This window comes from Drosophila guanche, unplaced genomic scaffold (assembly GCF_900245975.1).
Source record: "Drosophila guanche unplaced genomic scaffold, DGUA_6, whole genome shotgun sequence".
Taxonomy (NCBI): Eukaryota; Metazoa; Arthropoda; class Insecta; order Diptera; family Drosophilidae; genus Drosophila; species Drosophila guanche.
The window spans coordinates 4,299,843-4,324,833 of record NW_022995743.1 but is presented as its reverse complement, the minus strand read 5'-3'; the positions used below and the strand labels follow the sequence as shown (position 1 = coordinate 4,324,833).

At 45.5% G+C, this 24,991-nt stretch overlaps 6 protein-coding genes and 1 long non-coding RNA gene across 13 annotated transcripts; 4 read left to right on the top strand and 3 right to left on the bottom strand.

Annotated features, from left to right (window-relative positions):
* Positions 1–77: 77 nt before the first annotated feature.
* LOC117579304 (hydroxymethylglutaryl-CoA synthase 1) lies at positions 78–4,073 on the bottom strand. Of its 2 annotated transcripts, none has more exons than XM_034265114.1 (2): positions 3,956–4,073; positions 78–2,037 (listed from the first exon to the last, which is right to left on the bottom strand). In XM_034265114.1, exon 2 carries the CDS (start codon positions 1,989–1,991, stop codon positions 594–596), a length of 1,398 nt encoding a protein of 465 aa, XP_034121005.1. In that variant the 5' UTR covers positions 1,992–2,037; positions 3,956–4,073; the 3' UTR covers positions 78–593. The 2 variants fall into 2 exon arrangements, with proteins under 2 accessions (XP_034121005.1, XP_034121014.1); XM_034265123.1 differs by lacking the exon at positions 3,956–4,073 and adding an exon at positions 2,840–3,021.
* Positions 4,074–4,546: 473 nt separating this feature from the next.
* Positions 4,547–15,467, top strand: LOC117592488 (V-type proton ATPase subunit C). The gene is made up of 9 exons (XM_034286332.1): positions 4,547–4,692; positions 7,184–7,326; positions 7,390–7,543; positions 13,717–13,903; positions 13,977–14,075; positions 14,135–14,390; positions 14,460–14,557; positions 14,625–14,763; positions 14,834–15,467. Exons 2-9 carry the CDS (start codon positions 7,192–7,194, stop codon positions 14,930–14,932), a joined length of 1,167 nt encoding a protein of 388 aa, XP_034142223.1. The 5' UTR covers positions 4,547–4,692; positions 7,184–7,191; the 3' UTR covers positions 14,933–15,467.
* LOC117592490 lies at positions 9,106–9,829 on the bottom strand. The gene is made up of 2 exons (XR_004574551.1): positions 9,644–9,829; positions 9,106–9,564 (listed from the first exon to the last, which is right to left on the bottom strand). It is a non-coding gene; the product is annotated as an uncharacterized LOC117592490 (long non-coding RNA).
* Positions 9,729–13,413, top strand: LOC117592487 (V-type proton ATPase subunit C-like). 5 transcript variants are annotated; one of them, XM_034286327.1, is made up of 3 exons: positions 9,729–11,170; positions 11,237–11,448; positions 11,975–12,486. In XM_034286327.1, exons 1-3 carry the CDS (start codon positions 10,277–10,279, stop codon positions 12,327–12,329), a joined length of 1,461 nt encoding a protein of 486 aa, XP_034142218.1. In that variant the 5' UTR covers positions 9,729–10,276; the 3' UTR covers positions 12,330–12,486. The 5 variants fall into 5 exon arrangements, with proteins under 5 accessions (XP_034142218.1, XP_034142220.1, XP_034142221.1 ...); XM_034286329.1 differs by having other exon boundaries at positions 9,730–10,469; positions 10,629–11,448; XM_034286330.1 differs by having other exon boundaries at positions 9,736–11,448; positions 12,227–12,486.
* Positions 15,468–16,197: 730 nt separating the features above from the next.
* LOC117592486 (transcription factor grauzone) lies at positions 16,198–18,792 on the bottom strand. Its single transcript, XM_034286325.1, has 4 exons — positions 18,634–18,792; positions 17,149–18,508; positions 16,699–17,089; positions 16,198–16,639 (listed from the first exon to the last, which is right to left on the bottom strand). The coding sequence occupies exons 1-4, from the start codon at positions 18,635–18,637 to the stop codon at positions 16,433–16,435; spliced, it is 1,962 nt and encodes a 653-aa protein (XP_034142216.1). The 5' UTR covers positions 18,638–18,792; the 3' UTR covers positions 16,198–16,432.
* A 273-nt stretch (positions 18,793–19,065) lies between these two features.
* Positions 19,066–20,385, top strand: LOC117592489. Of its 2 annotated transcripts, none has more exons than XM_034286334.1 (3): positions 19,066–19,226; positions 19,303–19,631; positions 19,687–20,385. In XM_034286334.1, the coding sequence occupies exons 2-3, from the start codon at positions 19,314–19,316 to the stop codon at positions 20,134–20,136; spliced, it is 768 nt and encodes a 255-aa protein (XP_034142225.1). In that variant the 5' UTR covers positions 19,066–19,226; positions 19,303–19,313; the 3' UTR covers positions 20,137–20,385. The 2 variants fall into 2 exon arrangements, with proteins under 2 accessions (XP_034142225.1, XP_034142224.1); XM_034286333.1 differs by having other exon boundaries at positions 19,298–19,631.
* A 101-nt stretch (positions 20,386–20,486) lies between these two features.
* LOC117592485 (inhibitor of Bruton tyrosine kinase) lies at positions 20,487–24,946 on the top strand. Its single transcript, XM_034286324.1, has 8 exons — positions 20,487–20,730; positions 20,789–21,051; positions 21,109–21,682; positions 21,741–21,868; positions 21,927–22,070; positions 22,126–22,724; positions 22,787–23,595; positions 23,655–24,946. The coding sequence occupies exons 1-8, from the start codon at positions 20,563–20,565 to the stop codon at positions 24,522–24,524; spliced, it is 3,555 nt and encodes a 1,184-aa protein (XP_034142215.1). The 5' UTR covers positions 20,487–20,562; the 3' UTR covers positions 24,525–24,946.
* Positions 24,947–24,991: the final 45 nt, after the last annotated feature.

The window sequence follows — 24,991 nt, the reverse complement described above, 5'->3', positions numbered from 1 at the left end:
TGAAGCTGCAATTCCAGACAATTAAAAAAATTCAATCATTTGATCCTATATAAGATGAAGAAAAATCAAACCAAAAATTATACTGGTCGTTCAAGTGCAAGTTTCCATATATAGAAACTTCGTTGCTCCGAAGTTCAATTACCTGCATTATTTATTGTTTTCAAACAATTTGTGGTGTGTTTAGGTTAGTATTGTATTGAATTGTACATTTATAGGCATAGATTTTAGTACCGACACTAGTTAAGAGGGAGAGTTCGCTGGCGTGTTCCACTTGGGTGTGTGGCATAAATAAGGCCCGACTTAATGAAATGTTAATTTTCAAGCGTTGTATAAATAATATATAGATAGGTATATATGTGAATGTACGATCTGTGATTGGCCAAAGACTATAAGTTCAATTAGAATCAAAATGTTGAAACGTTTCTAACAGGGAAAGGAATAGGGCCCCAAGCACACTCTGATAAGAGCGGGGATGGATATTTACCAACTACAGATACAGATACGTAGAGGAGGCTTAGTCGAAAGTTATTGTCAAGTTGGACAGCTCCAGAGGCGGAGTAGTAACCAAACCAGAGAGGGCCAGAGGGTGTGGGTTAGTGCACGCCATTGCTGATGGTTGGGGTGCGCTCGTAGGTTCGCCTATGCAGCGAGTCAACATCCTTCAGGTAGTAGGTGCCGGGGAAAAGGGCGCCCACGCTGCCCGTGGGCGTGTAGGGAGCCGCATGGTTGTTCTTCTCGCGCACCTCCATCAGTGCTGAGAACTGCTCGGGCGCCACCTTCTCGCGCGAGTTGAGCAGCGGCAAGACGTAGTCCAGCTGAGCTACGAACTTCTCGAACGTCGCGGCATCCTGAGTCACACTGATGGAGTACATGGAGGCAGCCAGACCGGAGCCGTAGGAGAAGACACCGATGCGCTTGCCAACGAGATCCGCCGCCGGAACGCCGATCAGCAGCGAGACGAGGCCCGAGTAGACGGAGGGCGTGTACATGTTGCCCACCTGGTTTGCCAGCAGCAGCGTCTTCTTGGTCTTGGCCTCGAACACGTCGGTCGATTGCGTGAGGAACGCCTTCTCCAAGTCGCGGTCGAAGTAGGTGCCCTCGAGGGTGGCATTGTTGAAGCGCTCAAGTCCGGCGAACAGTTCGGCCCGTTTCCCCTCGCTGGTCAGCAGGAAGTCGTTGAAACTCAGGCGGCCTACCGACTTCTGCACCAACTTGCAGTACGGCGTGTGGAACAGAATGGCATCGAAGTTGTCGAGGCCCACTTTACCCCCTGGCGTCTTTACCTGCTGCTTCTCGAACTTCTGGCGGTACAGGCGGTAGCAGGTGTCCAGGGCCGACAGGTAGCACTGGATTGAGAGCTTGCCGTCCACCGTGGGGTACTCGGAGCTCAGGTCTGGCTTGTAGAAGTCATAGGCATGCTCCATGTGCGTGGCCCGCAGGCCTCGCTCGAAGACCAGCGGTGCATTTGGTCCCACCAGCATGGCGATGGCGCCAGCGCCTCCAGTGGGGCGCGCAGCGCCCTTGGCATAAACAGCAATATCCGCACACACGGCAAGGGCATAGCGACCGTCCCAGCTGGACGATTCGATCCAGTTGATGGCATTAAAGAGTGCCGCCGTGCCACCGTAGCAGGCGTTTGTGGTGTCGATGCCTTCGATGTCGGTGTTGCCGCTGTCCGCGAACAGCTGCATCAGCACCGATTTCACCGACTTGGACTTATCCACGATCGTCTCAGTGCCGACCTCTAGATGTCCGATTTCCGTGTGCTTGATATGATGCCGTTCCAGCAGCCGACTCACAACCGTCAAGCATAAGGAGTTGACATCCTCACGGTCCGAGCAGAAGCCCATCTTCGCCTGGCCCAGGCCGATTGTGTACTTGCCCGCGGAGGCGCCATCGAACTGCTCCAGTTCCGTTTGGTCCACATACTGTGAGGGGAAGAGCACTTCTATGGCGCGTATGCCAACGTTTTCGGGCCAGTTTGTTGCCATGGTTGGTTTCTCTGTGTTCTTGTTTGTCTGGGATGGGTCCTGAGCGCTGTAGAGAATAAGAAAGGGAGGGGTGGTTAGTGAGAAGGCTAGTGACTGAAATCTAATGGGCAACTCCTGTTCACAGATTTATATTTCCATTGTGCCACTGTGTGGAAATATAAAACTTTCACCTCTCCGATATTCTGCGCAATGCGGTGTAAACGTTTCGAATTATTTTAATGCGCTGCGACTTACAAATTGGACGAGGGCAAAGTCAACCTGTTGCACGGTTGAGCTGCGACAGACGTGTGTGTGCCGAGCGCTTGGAGCAGTGGCTGAAGAAGTCATCAAAGTCGGAGACGAGCAGCACCAGCAGCAGCGGCGGCTGAGCAACAGTGGGGCCAAAGCTGGTGATTTCCCAAGCTTGAATGTGAATGAACAGTCAGACAGACAGAGAGCGAGAGAGAGAGAGACAGACAGTAGTAATCCGGTGGAGAAAGTTTCCCCTCGCAGAGCCAAACTTTGTAAAAGAGACCACTAAGCCAAACCAAAAGGCAAAAACAAATTCAAAGTAAGCGACAGCCAAAATGCACGCATCACAGAAATGTAAGACGGAGCCAAGACAAGCCCAAAATATTTCCACCAAAGGGACAGCCAAACCAGACAGACGTAAAGCCAGACCGAAGAAGGGGCGCGGATGATGCTGTAGGACAGGTTAGAGGAGCGTCTTCTTCTATGTATGTATGTAGGTCATATCCACACATGGCTCTCCCGCTCTCTGCTTACCACTCTCCACTCACTATTGTATAACTGATAAGAGAGTGCTGATGGGCAGTCGAAGCCCGAACAAAATTGATTGACATGTTTACCGTTATTGTTAGCACCTGCTGCCACACAGAAATCGAACTTTTCTACGTTTTCACTTTTTCGTGCGTGCGCCTGCCTTTGTCTTGGCTATTATGGATATTCTCTGAATGTTTTTATTTTGTTTGCTGAAGCACCAAGCACGAAGCTCACTCGAACGAATCTCTCTGCGAACTGACATCGATCGAGGCACTCCACTGGCATATGAGAGGCCAGCGCGATCCATTTAGTGTTTGGGGGGCACTCGGCGTTGCGTTGTAAGTCAATGCCAAGTGCTGAAAGCTCTCTGGGTGAGCAAATAACCGCTCGTGCATAATTACGGAAATATTTATCATTTATCGCTTTGAGATATGGCCTAAGGAAGCCGTAAGTAAGTTGCATTGCGTCGCCGACTTTTGTACTGTTGCGATGGGGGGATAAGATCAAAGCGGCCCCTGATAAGCCACTAAAGACGGAACAAAGCCATTTTCCCAATGAGTTGTCGGTTTATTGTACTTATTCTTCAAAAACTAAGGATCACCCGTCTCGGTCAAGGTTCAACGGCGTGGGGTAATGCTATGGAAATGGATGCACTGTTTATGCAATGGAGTACGGCAGTCTACGGATTTGTGGGGATTTATTTTTAGCCCTCAAACTTTGGAAATGTAGTATAAACAAAGGCAATTACTCAGTGTGAATTGTGTGGAATGGAATGGGAATTCCGACCCCTTTCCATACACACTTAGCTAATTGTTCTTTCCACTTGAGTCATCGCTACATTTGGCGCATCAGACCACCGCTAAAGCAGACAGCAGTCAAAGGTTAAACTCCCAGTGCACGTGTGGCCATCAAATGGGGGCGATAAGCAATGTTTTTGGGGGCAGGTTATGAAACAGTATCAGATCAAAATGAAATTCGTAGACAGGTGACACGCACATTGAAAGGTGAAAAGCCCAATTACTCTGGCTGACTCTATCAAAAACATTTGTCACATATTCTTTGCTGGACTCCAGCAACCGTGCCTCATCTCATCCTCCATTTCAAAAGCCGACTTCTGGTTACATCAGCGGGCGACGTGTTGCTCGCATCGCCTGTTGCCCGACACGCACTTCCTGCACTTATGGCTCTACCTGCTCACTCACTTGTGGATATGCTGATCCGAACCGTTTGTATAATTTAACTAAACATCATTCTAATTTTTTTGGCTATTTTGCTGTTGTTTTTTTTTTTTTGGTATTTAATCGCTACAGCGAGTTGAATAGTATCCGGGAACTATCGATCATTTATACCGGCAGAAAATCACAAATTTACCAAAATATACCATCTCATTTTAAAAATATACCGTAGTCTTAAATCATATTCCTCGTTGTTGATGTTCTATTTGATTTTACTAGCTTGCAAAGACTTTTAACACTGAAAAAACAATTTTTTTGGATCGAAGAATTAATTTGGCTTATTATAAATACTCCTTTTTATTGGATTATAACTTATGACCTTATATTTTACATATTTGTATTTGAAGTTTTCATTCATAACACGCCCTCTGGAAGCAAGGGAGCTTTGTGTTCAGTATGTAAATGTATGTAACATGTAGAGGCACATGTATGTTAACTGATATTATTGAACAGTCGCGCATATCAGCTGCTCACCAACAGCTGTTTGCCCGAGAGAACTTTGCAACACTGAAAGCCATCACGTGAACTTCATGGTATTAGTGGTGTGAATTGTCACTTTTTTCGCGGCCAGTTTTCACCACAGACTCTTCTCCTGTGGCGGCGGTTAATTTGCGCTTGATTTAAGCAGATCTGATTTATAGAACGCACAAAAACTCCATCAGTGTCCGTCTATCTACCAGTTTGAGTGCAATAACCACTAAAAAGTAAGTGAATGTGAACGGCAGCAGCTTTTCCACGTCCGCGGGTGTGCGAAAAACTTGTGCAACGAAGCACTCGTGAAAAATTCTGTTATTTCATCGGCGCAGACCTGCTGACTATTGTCTGAAACGTAAATTGCAATATTGGCAGTTGTGCAAGTGAGAGTAAATCTTTTCCGATGCAGGCTGCTGCTACATATTTGTCGTGAAAATCAAGTGACCCTGAAAATTAGGCCTCCACAAGTTGTTCATCAATTTGCGTCGTTTTTCGGTGGCTCTGCTGGGGCCAAACATTTCCTGATGGATTGGGATATATCTGGAAATATGCAAGTAGCATCCGCGTGGGCGGAACAACAAGAAATATGTGGGAAATGTTTTGGTTTTTGTATTGAAAACTCGTGAGCAGAAAATTATCGATCGAAAAACTGTCATGTGACTGTCATACCAAACAGCTGACGACGATTTTAGTCACCACGACTGAGTGTCGCTGTGGTGACAAGAGCGAGAGAGCGCCGTACGCTCAGAGAGAGAATTGTTTTCTCTCTCTCTCTCTTTTGCGCTGGGTAAACAAAATGTTAAAAAAAAAACTGGCGCCTTGCTAAAATTTAAACAGTTTTGGGGGAATCTGAAATAAAGCACGTACTATTTTATGAATTTAATGGATTTCCGCTTAGAAAACTGCATGCCTGTGCCGAAAGTATCTACACTTTGTGAGTGGCACATGAAACGGATTAATATCCACATGCTTTTGTGTGTTTTCTCGGTTCCTTGGAACCACAATAAATAGTTATATTGCGCGCCGCAAGGACCTTGAGTGCGCTGGCCAGATATATGTAAACTTGAAACAAAAAGTCAAACATGCTGGTATTTGCGCCCCGGGACATTAAAACAGAAACAGAAACGCATGCGATGATAGATTGGGTAGGCGAATGACCAAGAACAGCTGCTAGATTCCAGCGTGTGTTTATCTGTGGCCTTATCCTCGTCACCATGCCACCACGCTTCCCACAGCCCATCCCCGTTCCAAATTCCGCGCTCAGCAAGGGTGCCAGGCACATTATTATTAATTAATTTGGGCAGTCGCCCCCACCAGGCGAGGATATTTGCGCCATCATCAAAAGTTATCGCCGTTGCCTTCGTCATCGAGTCGCTAACATTGCAATTTCCTCCCGTAGTGTCTGTGCGGACTACCCCAATGGCTGAAAGAGTCCTCTGGCGGCCCCTGGCCTCACCCTCTATTAGCAACAGCCGTTGGCCAGTCAGACTGTCTCCAGCGCGATGGCGACGCGCTGACTTGCCCCCACCTTGGGGGCTGTCAACATCATTTAGTTTCTGCGCCCCACGTCACCAGTACAGCATGGAAGCATAACTCTCACATCACCAACTCTCTCCACCTCAACCTGCTATAAATAGACCTGCATATGTGTAGCTACGATATCTGTTTCCCGTTTCCCCGATTGTCTGTTGCCAGGCTCGTTGTTGTTTCTGCTCGTCCTGTGCCTCTCTGTGCGATGAGGACAATGCACTGCCTTGACTGGAGAGGTATTCATGTTTACGTGTCAGGAGCAGGAGCATGAGCAGTAGGCGGAGCTCTGGCTGTGACTGGAGCAGGAGGCGCTGTTGTCATTCATTCCTTGTTCTCGTGTTTGTTTCGTGTCTCCCTTTGAAGGCCATCGGTGTCGTTATGTAATGATAGTGGGCCACTAGGCCGGAAATGGGCAAAAGTTAGATTTCTATCTATCTCGTGGCGTTTGCTGTGTGATTACTCATACGCCGTGTCGCCCACTAGGAGGAGCAGAGCAAGGAGTCGGCGACACTTACCCAAATTGAACACCCGCTTTGGTTTGACTATGGCTTGTGGCATGGGGGACCCTGCTTCGTCATCGATTCATTCGGCTTCTCGCTCGGCCAGTGTCGGCTCCCAGCATGGGCTTTCACCCATTGTTGGCGGCCAGGCAACGTTCACTTTGCTGCGGTTTCTCGACGAGTGTGCACGGCCATGTAGTCGCTGGGAAATCCGAAATACTTTTTAAGCGGAAGGAAAATGCCAAAAACTCTACACCGCCTTCAAGTGGAAAAGTTCAGGAGCAAGGAGTGCCGGGATCACAGCAAGTGTTTATTTTGTGTGTAAGCAATCGAAGTGTTCGGACAGACCGATAGACAGCCTGGCAGACTGCAATTGGCGCTGGCCTGTCTGGCGCCTTTGTTGGGTATTTGACTGCAAAGACTAATTCCGGGGAGGCTCCGAAAGTCATCCCCAAACGGTCGATCGCTTCGCAATTATTACAATTGCCACAACAGAGCCAGCCGCTTGGTGTTCGGCAAGGAAGGCCAGGAATAAATAAATAAATTGTGTGCTGCATTGAAGTTTCAAGGACATGCAATCGATTCAAGTTATACAATATATATTTGAACATCCTTTGTGGAGGGCGAGAAGGGGCAACCGTTTCCCAATCGATTTACTAATGTCGCTCTCTCTTTTCCTCTATTCACACAGCCATCAAAATGATGTCCGAATACTGGATTATCTCGGCTCCGGGCGAGAAGACCTGCGCCCAGACATTCGACACGATGAACAATCTGACCAGCAAGCAGCACAATCTCTGCAATAACTACAAGTTCCATATACCCGACCTGAAGGTGAGTGCTATTATCTTTGATAGGTTTGATATCCGCAGAACTAATTGATTTTAACTTGGGTAGGTGGGAACGTTGGACCAGCTGGTCGGCCTTTCCGATGATCTGGGAAAACTGGACTCGTATGTGGAGCAGATCACCCGCAAGGTGGCCGTCTACCTGGGTGAGGTGCTGGAGGATCAGCGTGACAAGCTGCACGAGAATCTGCAGGCCAACAACAGTAAGTCGTTTGTCCCACAAATAACTATCTGAATATGTTTATGTAATTATAGTGCTATGATTACATAGTTACGTAATTAGCTCACTCAGTCTAGACTAGTCTAGGCATTAGCTTAGTGCCGTTTAGTTTAGCATTTAGTTTAGTTAACGTGGTTAGGCGATGCCTGTTCCGAGTCACGAATATTGTTTTGGTTATTTAGCTCTAAGTTCTAAGCAGAAGTAGAACCGGAATGGAATGCTCTCTCTCTCCTTCTCTCTCTGATACTCTATAATCGTACAATATCTATTTAGTTTATTCCCGAAAATTCTACATTTTCTACTAACAAGTGAGATTTACAATTTTCCATTTGCGTCAACATTCCGACCTTTCGATTAAAAAGCTCTCCTCCTTATCCCCTAACTATGGAATGTTTTGATCTGTCTATCTCGTATGTCCCTGTTTTTAGGAATTCCAATTTGACTAACACAAAAATCAACTATATTTCATTCATATATTTCTATCCATATATATCTCTATAATATTTACGTTTTCTGTAGTTACAAATTAAAAGTGAAAAGAACCCCAACACGTAAAGAGAGACAGAAAACAGAAAAAGATTTAAAAACTAATCGAAATTCAGCTAAATAAAACCTTTAGGTTCTACTCTATCTAATTTGTTAGAGTTCGTTCTATACGCTATTTTATTTTTGGTTTTTCAACGTTTTTGTATGATTTTACTTTTAGATTTTAATTGATTTTTTATCGTTGTGTTTCTTATAATTTTTGGTTTGATTTTTGTTTAACTCATGAGCACAACCATCCACCACAAAAAAAGTAAATACGTAACGATAATCGATATAGGGCAATATAAATATATAGGACAAAACAACAATGGAATTAAAGTCTACCTTTGGCGGAGAGAAAGATTAAAGACACGCGTTCAACGCGTTTGATAAATGTAATGGAATGAGATACTTTGTTGTTTATTTTATGTTGCGTTTGTTGTACATTTTAATATCAATCTATAAATATCACTCACTCAAACATACACACACCAGGGAGACACACACACACAGAGATACAGAAATACAACAGACAAAAAACTACGACCTGTGTGTTCGGTCAGGTCACTCCGCTGAACGGCCAAGGCCGCACTCTTCCAAGGACCCCTCCCTACCCACACCTTATCACAAAATACACTTCTTACCAGAGTAGTACAGTGAACACTTGTACATCTATTTTACATACTAAATACATATGTACATATCTATATTGAATTGCTGTTAATTCTTTTATGATTTATGGAATACGATTGAGTCGGACAGCAATTATTTGTGGAAAGCCCATTAGTTTTTAAATCATTCACCCGAAAATTAAGTTACAGAAGAGGCAACTCACAGGAAGAGTATGTAATATTTAAAGATATATGTACATACAATAGATTCATATTCCGCATTTACTATATACATACATAGTACTATATCGTACGTACATACATATATTCGACTATAACATTTTTTGTTATTCTTTTATTTTGGACAAAATGCGCGAGTATCGTTCCCACTCCATTTCTCAGTTGATTCTTTTGTTTTTATCTATCGTATCGTGCTATCTATAGAGATAAATATATAAAGAAATGTACATACTATGTACCAATGTAAGTGCGTGCGTGTAAGAGTTGTGTAAGGTCATCCTTTGTACTGTACATAAATGTAAATCCCCCTATATTTGTAGACTGTTGTACCTGTTGTATCGTCTCATCGTCTTGTCTGTATGTATGTCAGAGTGTGACCGGTTTGTGTCGTGTAAGCTGTATCCTGAGTGTCTCATCCACATCGGTGCGCCCGGAAACGAAAGAGGCGTTCATTTACCATATTACATTTTTCATTTGTGATCCTTTGTGTCTATGTGGATGGGAGTGAGTGTGCCTGTGTGTTTGTGTCTGTGTTCATGCGCTTTTTCCCCATACCCACTGCAAACGCTATTCGGCCAGGAGCAGTCAGTCACAGATGGGAGACACCTGAAAAACATACGCTTTTACACTGTAACAAATCAAAAATCAACAAAAATTATATCACTAAAGTAGATGCACCCCTTTTTGTTGCCATGTTTTGATCTCACAGAGCTTTTTCGAATACATTTTGTTCCACTGTTGTTCATGAAATTAATCATTTAATATTGAATTTTTGATTGGATTCGCACCTCCACACACACACCCCCTCCGAAAACACTCGCACACCCAACCAACAACCCACATGAGTTGAAGTTATTTTTTTCTTACATTTTTCATGTATAATTTTTGTTTATTCTTTTTAAAAAATATTTCGAACAAAAAAAAGAGTTCTTTTGTTTTTGCTTTTGGTTGAGGAAGGAATCTGGAGTAGAGTCTGAGATTAGAGATCGTCGAGTGTTGAAGAAAGTATCTATCTACTCGTGCAAGCAGCTCGTAAGGATAGCCCCTAAACGTATGCTATAGTTTAACTTTTAATTTAATTTCGATATCCGAAAACCCAAAACCCCGAAACCCGAACCCAAAATCGATCCCAAACATACCCTAATGCAAGGAGCCATTAGCCAGCCATTCCCCTTAGCTAAGACTAAACCTCAAAAACCAAATCTAAATGCATTGTGTTATACTATTGTCTGTACCACCTTGAAATCGGTTAACCATCAAACGAATCGGCAAATACAAATCGAATATCCCCAAAAATATACCTGCATACAAACCTGCATCTCGACTCGAATCGAATTGAAATGAATTGTGAAACTGAAACCCTGATGGATACAGGCCCCGGTCCGCCCGACGACAGCATGCCGTGTCGACACCACCAGCGAATCAAGAATCTCAGCCTGCGACACCAGAGAAAACACCAGCACACGCACCACCAAAACAAACCCCAACACTACCATCTCCAACATCACCACCAGCTGCCCCAGGATATCAAGGGTAAATCAACCTCAACCACAACCAACCAACTCTCTCCAAGTCGCGACCCAAGCCAAGCTCCTTCCACTCCTACTCTTCCCTCTGCTGCTGCTGCTGCTGCTGCTGGCACTGCCACTGCCACTGTTCCTTTCGCCTGTACCACTACCACTACCACACCAGTCCCTGGATCCGGATCTGGCGGCAGCTTGAACAACCTCTCCACAACCCACGACGAGTCCGAGCGGGACTTTGACTTTGTGATACCGCCACAGACGGGCGGATGCCTGTGCGATGAGTGCGGCGTGTTCGCACCGCCCAGCACCAGTGCCACGGCCAGCACGCTGGTGGCCGACGAGTGCTACTCCCACACAGCCTCCTCCATGCTGAGTGCCACCCGCAGTGCCCTCTCCACGATGGCGGCCATTGCCACGGGCAGCAGCTTGACTGGTGGTAGCTCTGTCGGAGGAGCCAGCACGAGTGCGGCCGCTGCGGCTGCGCACGCGCATGGTCCCGGGCATGGGCACCCTCCCGCTGCAGCTGCTGCCTCCGCACCCGCCAAGAACAGCTCCGCATCGACCCTCTGCTCCTCGGCATACTTCTCCACGTCGGCGCCCACAACGAGCAGCTCGGTTCACAGCATGTCGCGCTCTAACAGCAAGAAGCTGAATAACAACACTTGCAGCATAAACCATAACAAGCTCAGCTTCCGCAGCGGCAGCCACGTGAGTCAATTGAACCTGCCGCAGCATCAGCACCTGAATCAAAGCCAGAATCATCAGAATCAACAGAATCAGCAGAGGCGAAATCTTTCATCCTCATCGCCGCTGCAGTCACCGACCCAGAAGTCGTGCGACTCGTCCGATCTGGATGCGGAAGTGGACGGTGACGGTGACACCACGGATGGTGACCCAAAAAGTCCGCACAGCGCCAGATCCTCCGATCTATCGGAAACCTTTGACTGGTGGTTCAATAAGCCCAAGCGTAACTCTAAAAAGAGCAGGTATCTAATCACCGCCTTAACTATTGTAGACCGTTGCCATTGAAAGCAAATCGCAAGCACTCAAAAGACTCAAATCAGTAAATGCCAGTCACCCGCAGTCATCCCGCTACGCCACTCCACGTCATGCCCCCAAGTCGCTTCCCCCTTACACCATATGCCTGAACACTGAACACGCACGCGCACACACACCCACACGCACACCAAGACACGCTGTACAAAACACAAGCTACACAACACTGATCCGAAAGTGCAGTCACGTCTCAAACAGAGAGCATCCGCTTTGCCTGCTTCCATCATATATTACACAAGTGTACACGAAACAGAATACCGAACAGAAAAACCCATAAATGTTTGATTTGATTAAGTGGAATGAACAAAATCCAATGCAATAATAATGTATTTCTTTTTTAAATCACTTCTTATCATCGGTCATCCCATTGCCACCAACACGAATATCATAAATCACGAACACAAAACCAATACGATGCACCACACTGAAAATCACCCCCCAACACTTGAATGACAGTGCACACCAAAGCGAACACCAACAACCACAACAGCAACCACAACCACAACAACAACAGCAACACCAACACCCACAACAACAACAACAACAACAGCAATCCAAAGCAATGACATTTTGGCATCAAGCATCGACCACACCGCGCTCTAGTTATCGCTCTTTCTTCAATTCTCTTGCCGATCAAATTTATAGCAAACGTTCTACATCGAGTCAATTAAATATAAACAATGGATTTAATTTAACACCAACACATAGATCGTCTCCAGTGAGTAGTTGTTGTGGCAGTAGTAGCCAGGGGCGATCCAGTCCGGACACGGATATTCCAGAGCCGCCAGAGTTTCCGCTGAGTCCAGGTTAGCATGCCGCCTTGGGTGTTTCGACCATGTTCGTACACCTTTTGCCTTGACATTGACAAGACACATGTAAATGGAAATGTTAATGTTAATGTGGATGTGTTGCTCTACCCTTTGATTTCTCTTCTTGTTTTTTTTACCATTCTTTTTACCTTCTTCTTTTCCATTATTCGTTTTATTGAGCAACTTGATGTAACCTCCACCCAAACACCAACCACCATCTCCTCTCTCACGTTACTTGACGTCTTCTTATCCGATCAAAATATTACATAAATATATGTATGTGCAAATATATTAAATAAATAAGATCAAACAAGACGAATATCTGTTCTATCTTTTAGTTGAATCGTTGCATCTGTTTCTACGGTATACACCTGCCGCCTACAGTGCGGCTCTCTTTTGTTTAATTTTCTTTTATCTTTCTCTCCTCTCACTCTCAACTTCTCTCTCTCTCTCTCTCTGTCTCTGTGGTAATCGTATTGTTGAGTTTGCGATTGCGCTTTCCCTTTTGATTTCCTTTGAATATACATACATAAATATAAATACACATAATATATATCCACTCATCACCAATCTTCGATTATTTGTACCAGTGTAAAAGCGAATACTATGTTGTTCGTTCAGTGTATGCTCTCCCCAAGCAGTGTTGTTGTCGCTGATCCACATCATAGCCACGGTTAATGCTCCGGCTCCCATTAAGCTAATGCCATCAAAATCACCCAGACCCTTGAAGTCGCTTATGCCCAAGCCAAACAAAAAATGTTGAGAATTCTTAATTCAAATGTTGTCTCACGCTTTCGTTTTGCATTTTTATTTGCCCGTTGAGTGTCTAACTATAATAGATATGTACATATATCTTTAATTTGTTATTACTTATCACAATCCAATTCTAACATTCAGCTAACTTTTTTGTGCAGTGTTGAGCGTGTAATCCGAAAGGTACTTCTTCCAAATGTGACTAATATGCGTAGTCCCAGTACACGTAGAATCTGTAAATCGTTATTGCATCCAAAGTTGTTTTTAATTTCGTTGTGGTGTCTCCGTTAAATTAAACACTAATGTGTGTGTGTCTGTAGTGTGTATGTATGTCTGTTTGTGCGTTTTATCTGAATAATTATATAATTCTAACAAGAAACTTTTCATTTATTTTAATTTAATTACGTTTAAAACTTTAATTTAAAATAGCTTTCGAGCGTAACTCTATACACTTTTAGTATGATTACGATATATATATTTTTACCCTTCCGTTTTGTACTTGAACATTGATTGAGCAATGACCTACATACATATATGTATGGCTCTGCTATTCCTGTTAAGTGAACCGAGTATCCATCCAACAACATACTGATTCAGAACCCGACTAACTCTCTGCCATTTTTCCCCTTAACACAGCCGAGTTGCCGCAGTATTTGACCCGTTTCCAATGGGACATGGCCAAGTATCCGATCAAGCAGTCGCTGCGCAACATTGCCGATATCATTTCCAAGCAGATCGGCCAGATCGATGGCGACCTCAAGACCAAGTCCCAGGCCTACAACAACCTCAAGGGCAATCTCCAAAACCTGGAAAAGAAGAAGACGTGAGTGCCATCGAGTGTGCAGTCAATCTGTAGACAGACTAACCCTCTTCCATTATATCTATACCTTTCACAGTGGCAGCTTGCTGACCAGGAACTTGGCTGATTTGGTCAAGAAGGAGCACTTCATTCTGGATTCGGAATACCTGACCACCCTGCTGGTCATTGTGCCCAAGTGAGTTGACCGAGTGTTATTCCCGATGTTCAGTTGATATAATTCTAAACCTTCAATAGAGTCCTAACCAACGACTGGCATGCCAATTACGAGAAGATCACGGACATGATCGTGCCACGCTCAACTCAGCTCATCCAGGAGGACAGCGACTACTGCCTCTTTAATGTGACGCTCTTCAAGAAGGTCACCGAGGAGTTCAAGCTGCATGCCCGCGAGCGCAAGTTTATTGTGCGCGACTTTGTCTACAATGAGGAGGAGCTGGCCGCTGGCAAGAACGAGATGACCAAGCTGATGACGGACAAGAAGAAGCAGTTTGTATGTTATCCCTTGACCACGTATCCGCCCGTTGCAATGTACTAATCATGCTCCAATATACTTCACCAGGGACCCCTTGTGCGTTGGTTGAAGGTGAACTTCAGCGAGGCCTTCTGTGCCCTCATTCACGTGAAGGCGCTGCGTGTCTTTGTGGAATCTGTGCTGAGGTACGGCCATCATCATATCCAACAAGTTCTGGACACTAAGTATATAATTATCTTATAACTCCGATAGATACGGGCTGCCTGTCAACTTCCAGGCCATACTGATCGAGCCCAACAAGAAGAGCGTGAAGCGTTTGCGTGATGTGCTCAACCAGCTGTACGGACATCTGGATGGTGCCTCGGCTGGCGGTCAAGTCAGCAGTGCTGATGTGGGTTACCCATTATAATCGATTTAATTCGTTTAAATGTATACATTTTCTTTTTCTCTTTTGTTTCCAGAATGTGGATATTCCCGGCCTGGGCTTTGGCCAATCTGAATACTTTCCCTATGTGTTCTACAAGGTCAATATCGACATGGTGGAGCAGAGCAAAGTTTAGGTTGTGACGCCTGTCACACCCACCCATCCAGCCCACAAATTACATAATACACACACACACAACCAAGCAAATATACTACTATTGAAATCCATCGGCTGAACCCAAGCATTCGCAGTTGCTTTGGCAAAATTATACAGAACCACAAGCAGAAATGAAATGAAAAGAAAGAAAATAGTTAAATTTAAATAATTTTAGTCATTGTTATATAATTATTGTTGTTATTTATGTTTGCGCGTTGTCAGAATTCTGTTTCAAATTAACTTCCGGCAAGAGAAATCACAAGGCGCGCGTCAGCAATCAAACAAAACTAAGCAAAACGAACGTTTACAGTCATCCCAGATCTTGTAGGAGCTTCTGTTTGTATCCCCGTATTCCCCGTGTCCAATTTCAGTTTGAAAATAACCAGTATTTTATGTTGTTCTTCTAATGAATGAAGTGAATGTTTAACAGGTAGCTGAAGCCCAGGAGTTTCCGTGTCCTTTTTTTGTGTTTTGGTAGCAATCCAATAAACATTTCAGTTACATTTTGTTTTAAACCGCCTTTTGTCTCGTTTCATGCTTCTGCTCTGCATCGGTATTTGTATAAGTATCTGTATCTGTGTCTGTGACTAACAAAAAGCAATCCAACAACAGCCAACTAAAATTCAGCATGCCCCAAAATTAATGTAAGCTGGAAAACAAGGGGTTCCGTGGGAGCCTACACTTACCCAAAGCAAACAATTAACTAACGAAAGTATTGTATTTATATAAATGTTTGCGCAATAACTATGCGCGCATGTTTCAACACTAATCGCAATGAGGATCAGGATCAATCGCCCACAGCCAGACAGTTTTTGTGGCTCTGCTTATTGTTTTGTCTCTACCACTACCACAACTATTATTTTATTTATGCAAACACTATTCCTGAGTGTGCTGAGTGTGTTAACTTCCCCCTAACCACCGCCAGTTGAGAGCCAGAATAAGGATCAGATCGGGGGATGGCATCGGGCGAAATGAACAATAATATTTGTACGAGTAATGTATTTTTTTTTTCTTCAGTTTTTCCCATTGTTGGGCCGCAGGTTGCGTGTACCAATTTAAGCAAATCGTGAGAGAGATACAGTATCTATATATAAATATTTTAAAACTATGCCTAATAAGTGTATACAAAACAGAAAACAGAAACTATGTAATTGTCATTGCGTTATATAAGGTGCAATTAAGCCATCCTTGTAAATAATTATAAAGAAAGAAAGACATTCCCAACTTTGTTTAGTTATCAATTGATTGCATCGGTCTACAGAGTCTCTACGGTTTGCTCTGTTTATTATTCTTTACGATCCTTTTAACTTAGGTTAGGTTTTAGCTTATACAGCTGGCTGGGTTGGGTTCCTTTCCGTTTGCTCAATAACCCGACACACACTTTGAGCGGTTTACAGTTCGGTTGCGATACCGTTGTGTGGGATCCCCATCCGAATGCTCCAAGAAAATGTTTCCTTTAACTTCATGCACAAATTTCCATTCAAATCTCCTGTTTGGTCTTGCTCTGCGAAGAGGCATTTCGTGAGATTTTGAGAATATTCGGAGGCTTCGGCTGGTTTTTGTCCGCCTCGTACTGGGCTCGGTGCAGCCGTTGACGATGCTTGTACATGTTGGCGCTGCAGAAGAACGTCATTGGACAGTTCGGGCAGGTGTAGAGTACTTCGCCCGTGTGCGTGGACGTGTGTTCCTACAAACCAGATCAAATATAGATATTAAAACGCTGGAGTGGATCTTTTCAACACTCACCTTCAGTTCTTGCGGACGCTTAAATGCCTTCTCGCACATGGTGCATTTGAATTTGCGTTCGCACTCGTGATTGTGATAGATGTGACGACGAAGCGCTCGAGCATTGGGCGAGACCTTGGAGCAGATGTGGCACCGGTGCTCGCCGGCGCTCTCCACATGAATGCTCTTCATGTGCTGCTTTAGGCCAGTCATGCCCTTGAGCCAGGCACCGCAGATCTGGCATTGCTTTAGCTCCGGCTCTGGCCGCGGCTTGTCCGAGTGCATGAGCTCCTGGTGCTTCTTGAGTATGATTTTTGTGCGCATCTGCTTGCCGCACTTGTCGCAGATGATGGTGCTTTCTGGATCATGCATTGAGCTCATATGGTTCTTGAGTTTTCGCTCGGTAAGGAATCTATTGGGAAGCAGTCATGGTTTATTAAAGATACTACGGAAAACCTCAAGTTTACTCACTTTTTGTTACAATCGGTACACGTAAATTTGAATTCGGACTTCGGGACGTGCTTATTTAGCTTGTGATAGTCAATGGCTGTCTTGCTGAGGAAGACCTTAGAGCAGAGATCGCACTCAAACGTCAGCTTGATGGCCGGATCCAGGTGGACCTGTTGATGCGACTCCAGGTGCCGTGAGTTCTGGAATGACTTTTCGCAGATGGTGCACTTGAAGTGCTCCGGGTTCCAGTGGACCTGCACATGTTCCGCGAGCACTTTGCGCTGGCTAAATTTGCGGCCACAGCACATAACGTAGCCGGGATCAACCTGGTGGGTGAGACGGTGATGTCGCTGCATGTCCGTAAAGTTGTGCACCGACAGATTACAGATCGGACACGCCAGCACGCTGTTGAAGAACTTCCCAATGATGGTGTCGTACTCCTCCTGCTGCTTCTTCCGCTGTTCCAGTAACTCGCGAGACATGCGCACCTTCGGCTCCGTTGGCTTCGTTCTCTTTTTGTACTTTTTGGGCCGCACTACAGATCTCTTGGGTACAACGGCAAACTCCATCTTATCATTATTTCCCAGCTCAAAGTCCGAGTCTGTGTCATCTTCACTCCCTCCCGAATTGTCCTCGAAACTGTGGTCGCTGGTCGCAAGACCTTCGTCGATGTTGCATGAGAAATCTGGATCATCGTCGATAAACTCCGATTCCTCCTCTTCTGATTTAAGATTCAGTGATACAGCCTCTTCGGACTTGGCAGTGGACACAATGGGGGTATCAACTTTACGTGGGCGGCCACGTCGTTTCTTTTGTTCGGCTGGTGCTGGCTCAACAGCTCCATCTTCGTTATCAATAAATGCTTCACCCTCTGCTTTAACGCGTTTTCTCAAGCGCCTCGTCGCCGTGGTTGTGGATTCCTCTTGTATAGTCTGTGTGCTCGCTGTCGCTTCGAGGATCTCAATCCTAGGCAAGTGGTCCAGCTCATGCTCTTCTATTTTAACCTCGGGATAGAAGAAGTTTCTCCCGCAGCCGAGCTCTGGCTGATCCTGCGGTCTGACTTCATCTTCGGCACCTAATTTGGGGGCCTCGATGAAGTTGTTCTGCGTGAGCGGATCGTCCTCCATCAACAGGGCCTTTGTTTCCTGCAACGAGCTCTGTGCTTGGCTAACAAACTCGTGCAGTGTGTGAAACTCCGAAACTGTTTTCCAACATCGTCCGCACACCCGGTCCGGACTGCTTTCCGTCACTTGCAGTGGAAAGTGTTTACTTATTATCCTGGCTACCTCCAGCTGGCTGCCTCTCGCTGTGTGTACACCAATAAGCTCCACAAACGTCGATGGATACTCACACATGCAGAGTAAACACATCGTTGATTCGGCTAGAAAGGAAAGAACAATTTAATAGATACATAGATTTTGTTGTGGCGTCCTCGGCTTAGTCTGGCCGTGGGCGGCTAGAGCTCATGGCACCTGCTGCTCAAATCCAATGCGAAGGAACACTTACCCATTGTGATCTTTGGTTCTTTTTTTTACATACAATTGATCCCCATTTAAGGTATTGCAGTTAAATAAAATATTTACTTAATTGTTAAAAAACCGCAGTTGCAAACAAAACTACAGCTGTTCGTAGAGATGCTGCTTTGTATCGATATACTATCACTGCAGTGATAGTTGGACTATCTTTTTTTGACAGAACCTTGATACTTCGGGTATGGAAAGAAAACATCCTTGATTTAAAAGGAATCTACAATGATTTATAACAGTTAATTTATTTAGACTCCACACTACATTTTTTTTTAGAAGAAACACAAAGACTATCGATATGGTCCAGTATGTATCGATGGTTTTCTGCTCAGTTTGTTTTTCATCGGTATATTTATTTTGAAAATGGGATAGTATATTTTGGTAGAGTGATGGTCCGACGGTATATTTGATCCATAACTCCGCGGTCCCACTGATTAAATGTTGAATTGTTTTGTTAATTTTAATTTTAAAACTGTAATTTTAATACAAATGTGCTGACTATCCATGTCCTGCTTCGTGTTCTTCCAATATTCAACTAGCTAAGGAACTATTAAGCGACAATCAGGGACAACCGTAAGTACTGGAAATATAACACGCGAACCGACGATGGGCATTTGTTTATTTGCTTAGTTTCACTTTGTTAGTTTAGATCTTCAAGCCATGTCAGACGTCAATAAAAATTTGAGAAAAGGGGTCAAAAGCAGCAGTCCGCAGAGTGGAGAAAGCTGCAAAAAAGGAGCCCCCATTAACTCGCTGAGGAAGACTGTTTGGTACACCATTGATAAGGTCCTGGCAGAGCCCGTTTGCCCCAGCTGTGGCAGAACGATGATTGCGTTCAAAAACCCCATTGCCCATGTGAAAAAGTGTTTTAGCATTAGGAGGCTAGGAACTGTGTACAGACTCCATGGCTACACGGAGTGCAAATGTGGACTTCTCATATCGGACAAGCCAAAAGCCAAGAAGCTCCATGTTTGTGTGGTAAGTACTGTCTTAAGTGGCTAATGTAGTTCTCTACAATTTTTTAATTTTTCAGGGCGCAGTTCCAGATTTTGACCCAGCCCTCTCATATGAGCCAGAAGTGCCTTTGCGTGCATCGCCTAAGCCTGCACCTTCGCCAGCAAAGCACCAGCACTTGAAAATTCTGGAGCAAAAAGTGCTACAGCCGAAAGCTGAAGTATGGATACGCAATTTTGTTAGTCCCATCAAAGTTGACTACACAGAGATGCCAGAAGTGGAAAAACCGAGACCCAAACACAGTCTGAAGCTGAAGCCAAAGCCGCGAGTACGAAACTTTGATAGGCGTACGAGTTGCCAACAGCCCGACGACGTAAGCGTCTATTCCATAATACGCAAGAATGGAGGCATCTCGATAGCGGTTTGTTCCCCCGAATCAAAACGGGCGGTCAATGAGAACAATGAGATACAAATCGGAAAAGATGCTGCTCCATGCCCGCAAATGGCGCCAAGGAAACGCGACTTATGAGTTGGATCGCTTAATAATAGCATATAATTAATAGAACACTACTGCTAGTTTAACAAGTAAATACAATTTATCTCCCATTTGTCCTGGAAGATTTCTGTTGAAGTAAACTCTACATTCTACATGATATGTATAAGGCTGAATCTCTAACCATACAGTACATACATGCATTACATGTACTACATAATTTACCAAAATTAATTTGAAGATGCAGATTGTTTCATCAAAGATACTTCTGTAGTAGTTCCACCATTTGTTATTGTTTTCGTTAAATGAACTGGATCATCTACATCTGTACTAATGCATATATCTAACAATGACAACTATCGATATCTTCTTCCATCGCTAATTGACAATTTCAATTGCAAGCGTATTCCACGTACTGGGGGTTGAAACGAATTTTTCCGGCGAATTATTTATAATATCCGCATGTCAGCTGCCAAGACCCAGGAATATGACTGCACTGCCAAGTGTACATGTCGCCAACATGGAAACAGCATCACAGCCGCGCTTACAAAGCGTTCAATCGACAATCAAAATCTGGGAGCGTTTATCTTCAAGACTTGTGGAAATTTCGCCAACATCATAGATGACCTGGTAAGGGCAGCACTAGGAAGTCACCAATATGTGCATTAAAACTATTTTGTGTCCCCAGGGCCGCTCTGCTGTGCACATGTCAGCTTCCGTGGCGCGATATGAGATTCTGGAGTGGCTGTTGAACCACGGAGCGTACATTAACGGACTCGACTTCGAGTCTGGCAGCAGTCCCTTGCACAGAGCCCTATACTACGGCTCCATAGACTGCGCTGTGCTCCTGCTGCGCTATGGGGCAAGCCTGGAGCTGCTGGACGAAGACACACGCTGTCCGCTGCAAGCCATTTGCCGCAAGTGTGACGAAGATTTCACCACAGAGTCGCAGTGAGTCTATCCAGAGCTGCAGGCAGTCCTGACCTAACCCATTCTGTTGCCGTGCAGGAACGATGTGCTCGTCTGGGGCTCCAATAAGAACTATAACCTGGGCATTGGCAACGAGCAGAACACCAATGCTCCTCAGGCGGTGGATTTCTTTCGGAAGTCCAACATCTGGATAGAGCAGGTGGCGTTGGGGGCTTATCACAGTCTCTTTTGTGACAAGAAGGGTCATCTATATGCCGTCGGCCATGGAAAAGGCGGACGGCTGGGCATTGGTGTGGAGAACAGTTTGCCAGCCCCTAAGCGTGTGAAGGTCTCGTCGAAGCTGAACGATGATTCCATCATGTGCCTCAGTGTCTCGCGACAACACTCTCTTCTGCTCACGCATCGTTCGTTGGTTTTTGCCTGCGGCATTAACACCGACCATCAGCTGGGAGTGCGTGATGCGCCCGAGAGTCTGACGCAGTTCAGGGAGGTGGTTGCATTGCGTGACAAGGGGGCCAGCGACCTGCTGCGTGTGATCGCCTGCGACCAGCACTCCATTGCCTACAGCAGCAAGTGTGTGTACGTCTGGGGGTCCAATCAGGGGCAATTTGGCATCAGTCCCAACACCGACACCATTATGGTGCCCACATTGGTGAGTCTCTCTCTATATTTAAATCCTATATATAGTAAATCCCTTTCTAATATTTCAGATAAAACTACCTGCGCGCACTTCAATCCGCTTTGTGGAAGCCAATAATGCAGCCACGGTAATTTACACAGAGGAGAAGATGATTACTTTATTTTATGGCGACAAGACTAGATACATTAAGACTCCTAAGTAAGTTTTATCCATCATTTATCATCATATTATTATTAACAAACATTATTTCGCACAGCTACGAAGATCTCAAGAGCATAGCTGTAATGGGAGGGCATTTAAAGAACTCAACAAAAGGATCTGCAGCAGCCTTAAAGCTGCTAATGCTTACCGAGACGAATGTGGTGTTCCTGTGGTACGAGAATACTCAGCAATTCTACAGGTGAGTCTCTCCAGATCCCTAAGTAATCTTTAACCCTTGAACAATCACATTGTAGATGCAATTTTTCGCCCATTCGCCTGCCTGAGATTAAAAAGGTTCTGTACAAGTGCAATCAAGTGCTGATACTGTCTTTGGATGGATGCGTTTATCGCGGCAAGTGCAATCAAATTGCACTGCCAGCCAACATGCTGGAAGATAAGTCCAAGCTCAATCTGGATTTATGGCACAACAACGATCAGAATCGCACGGAGATATCGAGGGAGCATGTGATCCGCATCGAGCTGCAGCGTGTGCCCAACATTGATCGGGCCACCGATATATTCTGCGACGAGAGCTTCTCCTCGTTCGCCGTGCTGCAGGAGTCGCACATGAAGTACTTCCGCAAGCCTCCACTGCCGCGCAGGGAGCATAACTTCAAGAAACTCTACCACGACACCTGTGAATCGGATGCCGTGCACGATGTCATCTTCCATGTGGATGGGGAGCGTTTTGCGGCGCACAATTTCATCATTTATAGTCGTGCACCAGGCCTCAGGGAGCTCACACGCAACTACTTGGACAAGAATGTTTATCTGAACTTTGAAAATCTCACGGGCAAGATGTTTGAGCTTATCCTTAAGTATATATACACCAGTTACTGGCCAACAGAGGATGGTGAGTGCACACTTAAACTTCAAAGGAAACCCTTGGTTACATTTTTGGTTCCTTTTTTTTAGATATCGACTGCATTCAGGAAAGTTTGGGGCCCTCCAATCCACGGCAGCGAAGTCTAGCCTGCGAAATGTTTATCCCGCATCTGGAGACCTTTCACCTGGTCGAACTGGCTCGATACATGCGTAGCTACGTACAGGAACATCAATTTCCACTGCCCAGTGCGCGGCAACGTTTCAGTCGGCTGCATCGCTCGGACTACCCAGAGCTCTACGATGTACGAATCGTGTGCGAGGACTCGAAAGTACTGGAGGCTCATAAATGCATGCTAGTGTCACGCTTGGAGTACTTTGAAATGATGTTCATGCACTCGTGGGCCGAGCGCACCACAGTCAACATGGAGGCAGTGCCCGTGGAGTACATGGAACCAGTCCTCGACTATCTCTATAGCCTGGATACGGAGGCATTCTGCAAGCAGAACTACACGGAATCCTTTCTCTACAACATGATCACGTTCTGCGATCAGTACTTTATTGAATCGCTGCAGAATGTTTGCGAATCGCTCATTCTGGACAAGATCAGCATACGCAAGTGCGGCGAGATGCTAGACTTTGCTGCTATGTACAACTGCAAGTTGCTGCACAAGGGATGCATGGATTTCATATGCCACAACCTGGCCAGAGTGCTCTGCTACCGCAGTATCGAACAGTGCGATGAGGCGACCCTCAAATGCCTCAACGATCATTACCGCAAGATGTTCTCCAATGTTTTTGACTACCGCCAGATTACGCCCTTCTCGGAGGCCATAGAGGATGAGCTGCTGCTTAGTTTTGTCAATGATTGTGTGGTTGATCTGGACTACCGAATGGATCCGGTTTGTTTGCCGCAACCACCTGTTGATTCCTTCTTGAATATCTGTTTTGCTTTTTGCAGGAAACGAAACTGAAAGCGGCAGCCAAGCATAAGCAGAAGGACTTGCGGAAGCAAGATGCCCGTCACTACTACGAGCAGCAGGCCATATCCAGCATGATGCGATCTCTGAGCGTTAATGAGTCTGCCCCTGGCCCCGAGGCAACATCCGGTACGCAGGAAAGCTCCCGCAACGAAGCCAAGAACTGGTCTCGGGTGGTGGACAAAAAGGAACAAAAGCGGAAGCTAGCTGACACTGCCCTGAAAGTGAACACAACACTCAAGCTGGAAGAGCCGCCTAGGTCGGAGCTCGAGGTCATTGAAAGGACGCCCATTAAGGAGCAAACGCCCCCGCCAACCACCCCTCAGGCAGAGACCAGCACGCCGCTGAGTAAAAGCTACAATCTCGATCTAAGCTCCCTGACGCCACAGTCGCAGAAACTGTCGCAGAAGCAACGTAAGCGTCTCTCCTCCGAATCGAAGAGCTGGCGTTCGCCAGTGGTGGAGCAAGAGCCCAGCACTCCTGTGGCCGTACTGAATGCCTGGGGCCTTACACCCGCCGCTCCGTCGAGTTCGTTTAATGATTCGCCCGCAACGGGCAGCGTTTCGGATCCCACTTCCTTTGCCAATATGATGCGTGGACAAGCGGCAGCCTCTGCAACGCCCACGGAGAAGGGACAAAGTTTCTCCAGGATACTCGCCGAGGAGCGACGCCAGCGGGAGTCGTTCGAGAGGATGCGCAACAAGTCACTGGTCCACACACAGATCGAGGAGACGGCCATTGCCGAGCTACGTGAATTTTACAACGTCGACAACATCGATGACGAGACAATCACCATTGAGCGGAAGTCCAGGCCCACAGACATAAACTTTAGCACCTGGTTGAAGCACTAAATTACATATATGATGTTGCTCCGCGCATGCTTAAAGAGCAGAAAGGATAGGAGGCATCTTCACTAGGGTAGCTGCAGCAATTAAATTTGGTTTCTTTATTGGAGTATCCGTATTAGAATTGTGACTGCAACTGTAACTGCATGTGGAGATTAGTGAGAATGCGCAGGCCATCAAATGTAGAACTCGGAGCCACCTGGAAAGGTGTGCGATTATGTACTGGCTGGGCCTTGGATGCAATCAAAGGACGGCACATTGAGTAACAAACTTTATTGCATGAGAGTATAGATATAGATGTGGAATACAATTATTTACAAGAGCTTGTGTGGGGTGGATTCACATTGAGAGAACAGATGAGACAACAACGACAACATACTACAAATATGACAAATAAATAGCCATCTAGCTTAGCTAACCGAATCGTACTCGAAATAATAATAAACCCGTTGCTTATGCAAATGAGATAGCGA

Excerpts from the sequence above, each read along its gene's own strand:
- LOC117579304 (XM_034265114.1), bottom strand. The coding sequence starts at position 1,991 with ATGGCAACAAACTGGCCCGAAAACGTTGGCATACGCGCCATAGAAGTG.
- LOC117592488 (XM_034286332.1), top strand. The coding sequence starts at position 7,192 with ATGATGTCCGAATACTGGATTATCTCGGCTCCGGGCGAGAAGACCTGC. Across the intron at positions 7,327-7,389 it reads TCCATATACCCGACCTGAAG|GTGGGAACGTTGGACCAGCT; the intron begins GTGAGTGCTATT and ends TAACTTGGGTAG. Across the intron at positions 14,076-14,134 it reads CTGCTGGTCATTGTGCCCAA|AGTCCTAACCAACGACTGGC; the intron begins GTGAGTTGACCG and ends AACCTTCAATAG.
- LOC117592487 (XM_034286326.1), top strand. The coding sequence starts at position 10,277 with ATGAATTGTGAAACTGAAACCCTGATGGATACAGGCCCCGGTCCGCCC. Across the intron at positions 11,449-11,974 it reads CGTAACTCTAAAAAGAGCAG|TGCACACCAAAGCGAACACC; the intron begins GTATCTAATCAC and ends CTTGAATGACAG.
- LOC117592486 (XM_034286325.1), bottom strand. Across the intron at positions 17,090-17,148 it reads TGTACCGATTGTAACAAAAA|ATTCCTTACCGAGCGAAAAC; the intron begins GTGAGTAAACTT and ends GCTTCCCAATAG. Across the intron at positions 16,640-16,698 it reads AGCGTCCGCAAGAACTGAAG|GAACACACGTCCACGCACAC; the intron begins GTGAGTGTTGAA and ends TCTGGTTTGTAG.
- LOC117592489 (XM_034286334.1), top strand. The coding sequence starts at position 19,314 with ATGTCAGACGTCAATAAAAATTTGAGAAAAGGGGTCAAAAGCAGCAGT. Across the intron at positions 19,632-19,686 it reads AGAAGCTCCATGTTTGTGTG|GGCGCAGTTCCAGATTTTGA; the intron begins GTAAGTACTGTC and ends TTAATTTTTCAG.
- LOC117592485 (XM_034286324.1), top strand. The coding sequence starts at position 20,563 with ATGTCAGCTGCCAAGACCCAGGAATATGACTGCACTGCCAAGTGTACA. Across the intron at positions 22,725-22,786 it reads TTACTGGCCAACAGAGGATG|ATATCGACTGCATTCAGGAA; the intron begins GTGAGTGCACAC and ends CCTTTTTTTTAG. Across the intron at positions 23,596-23,654 it reads TGGACTACCGAATGGATCCG|GAAACGAAACTGAAAGCGGC; the intron begins GTTTGTTTGCCG and ends TGCTTTTTGCAG.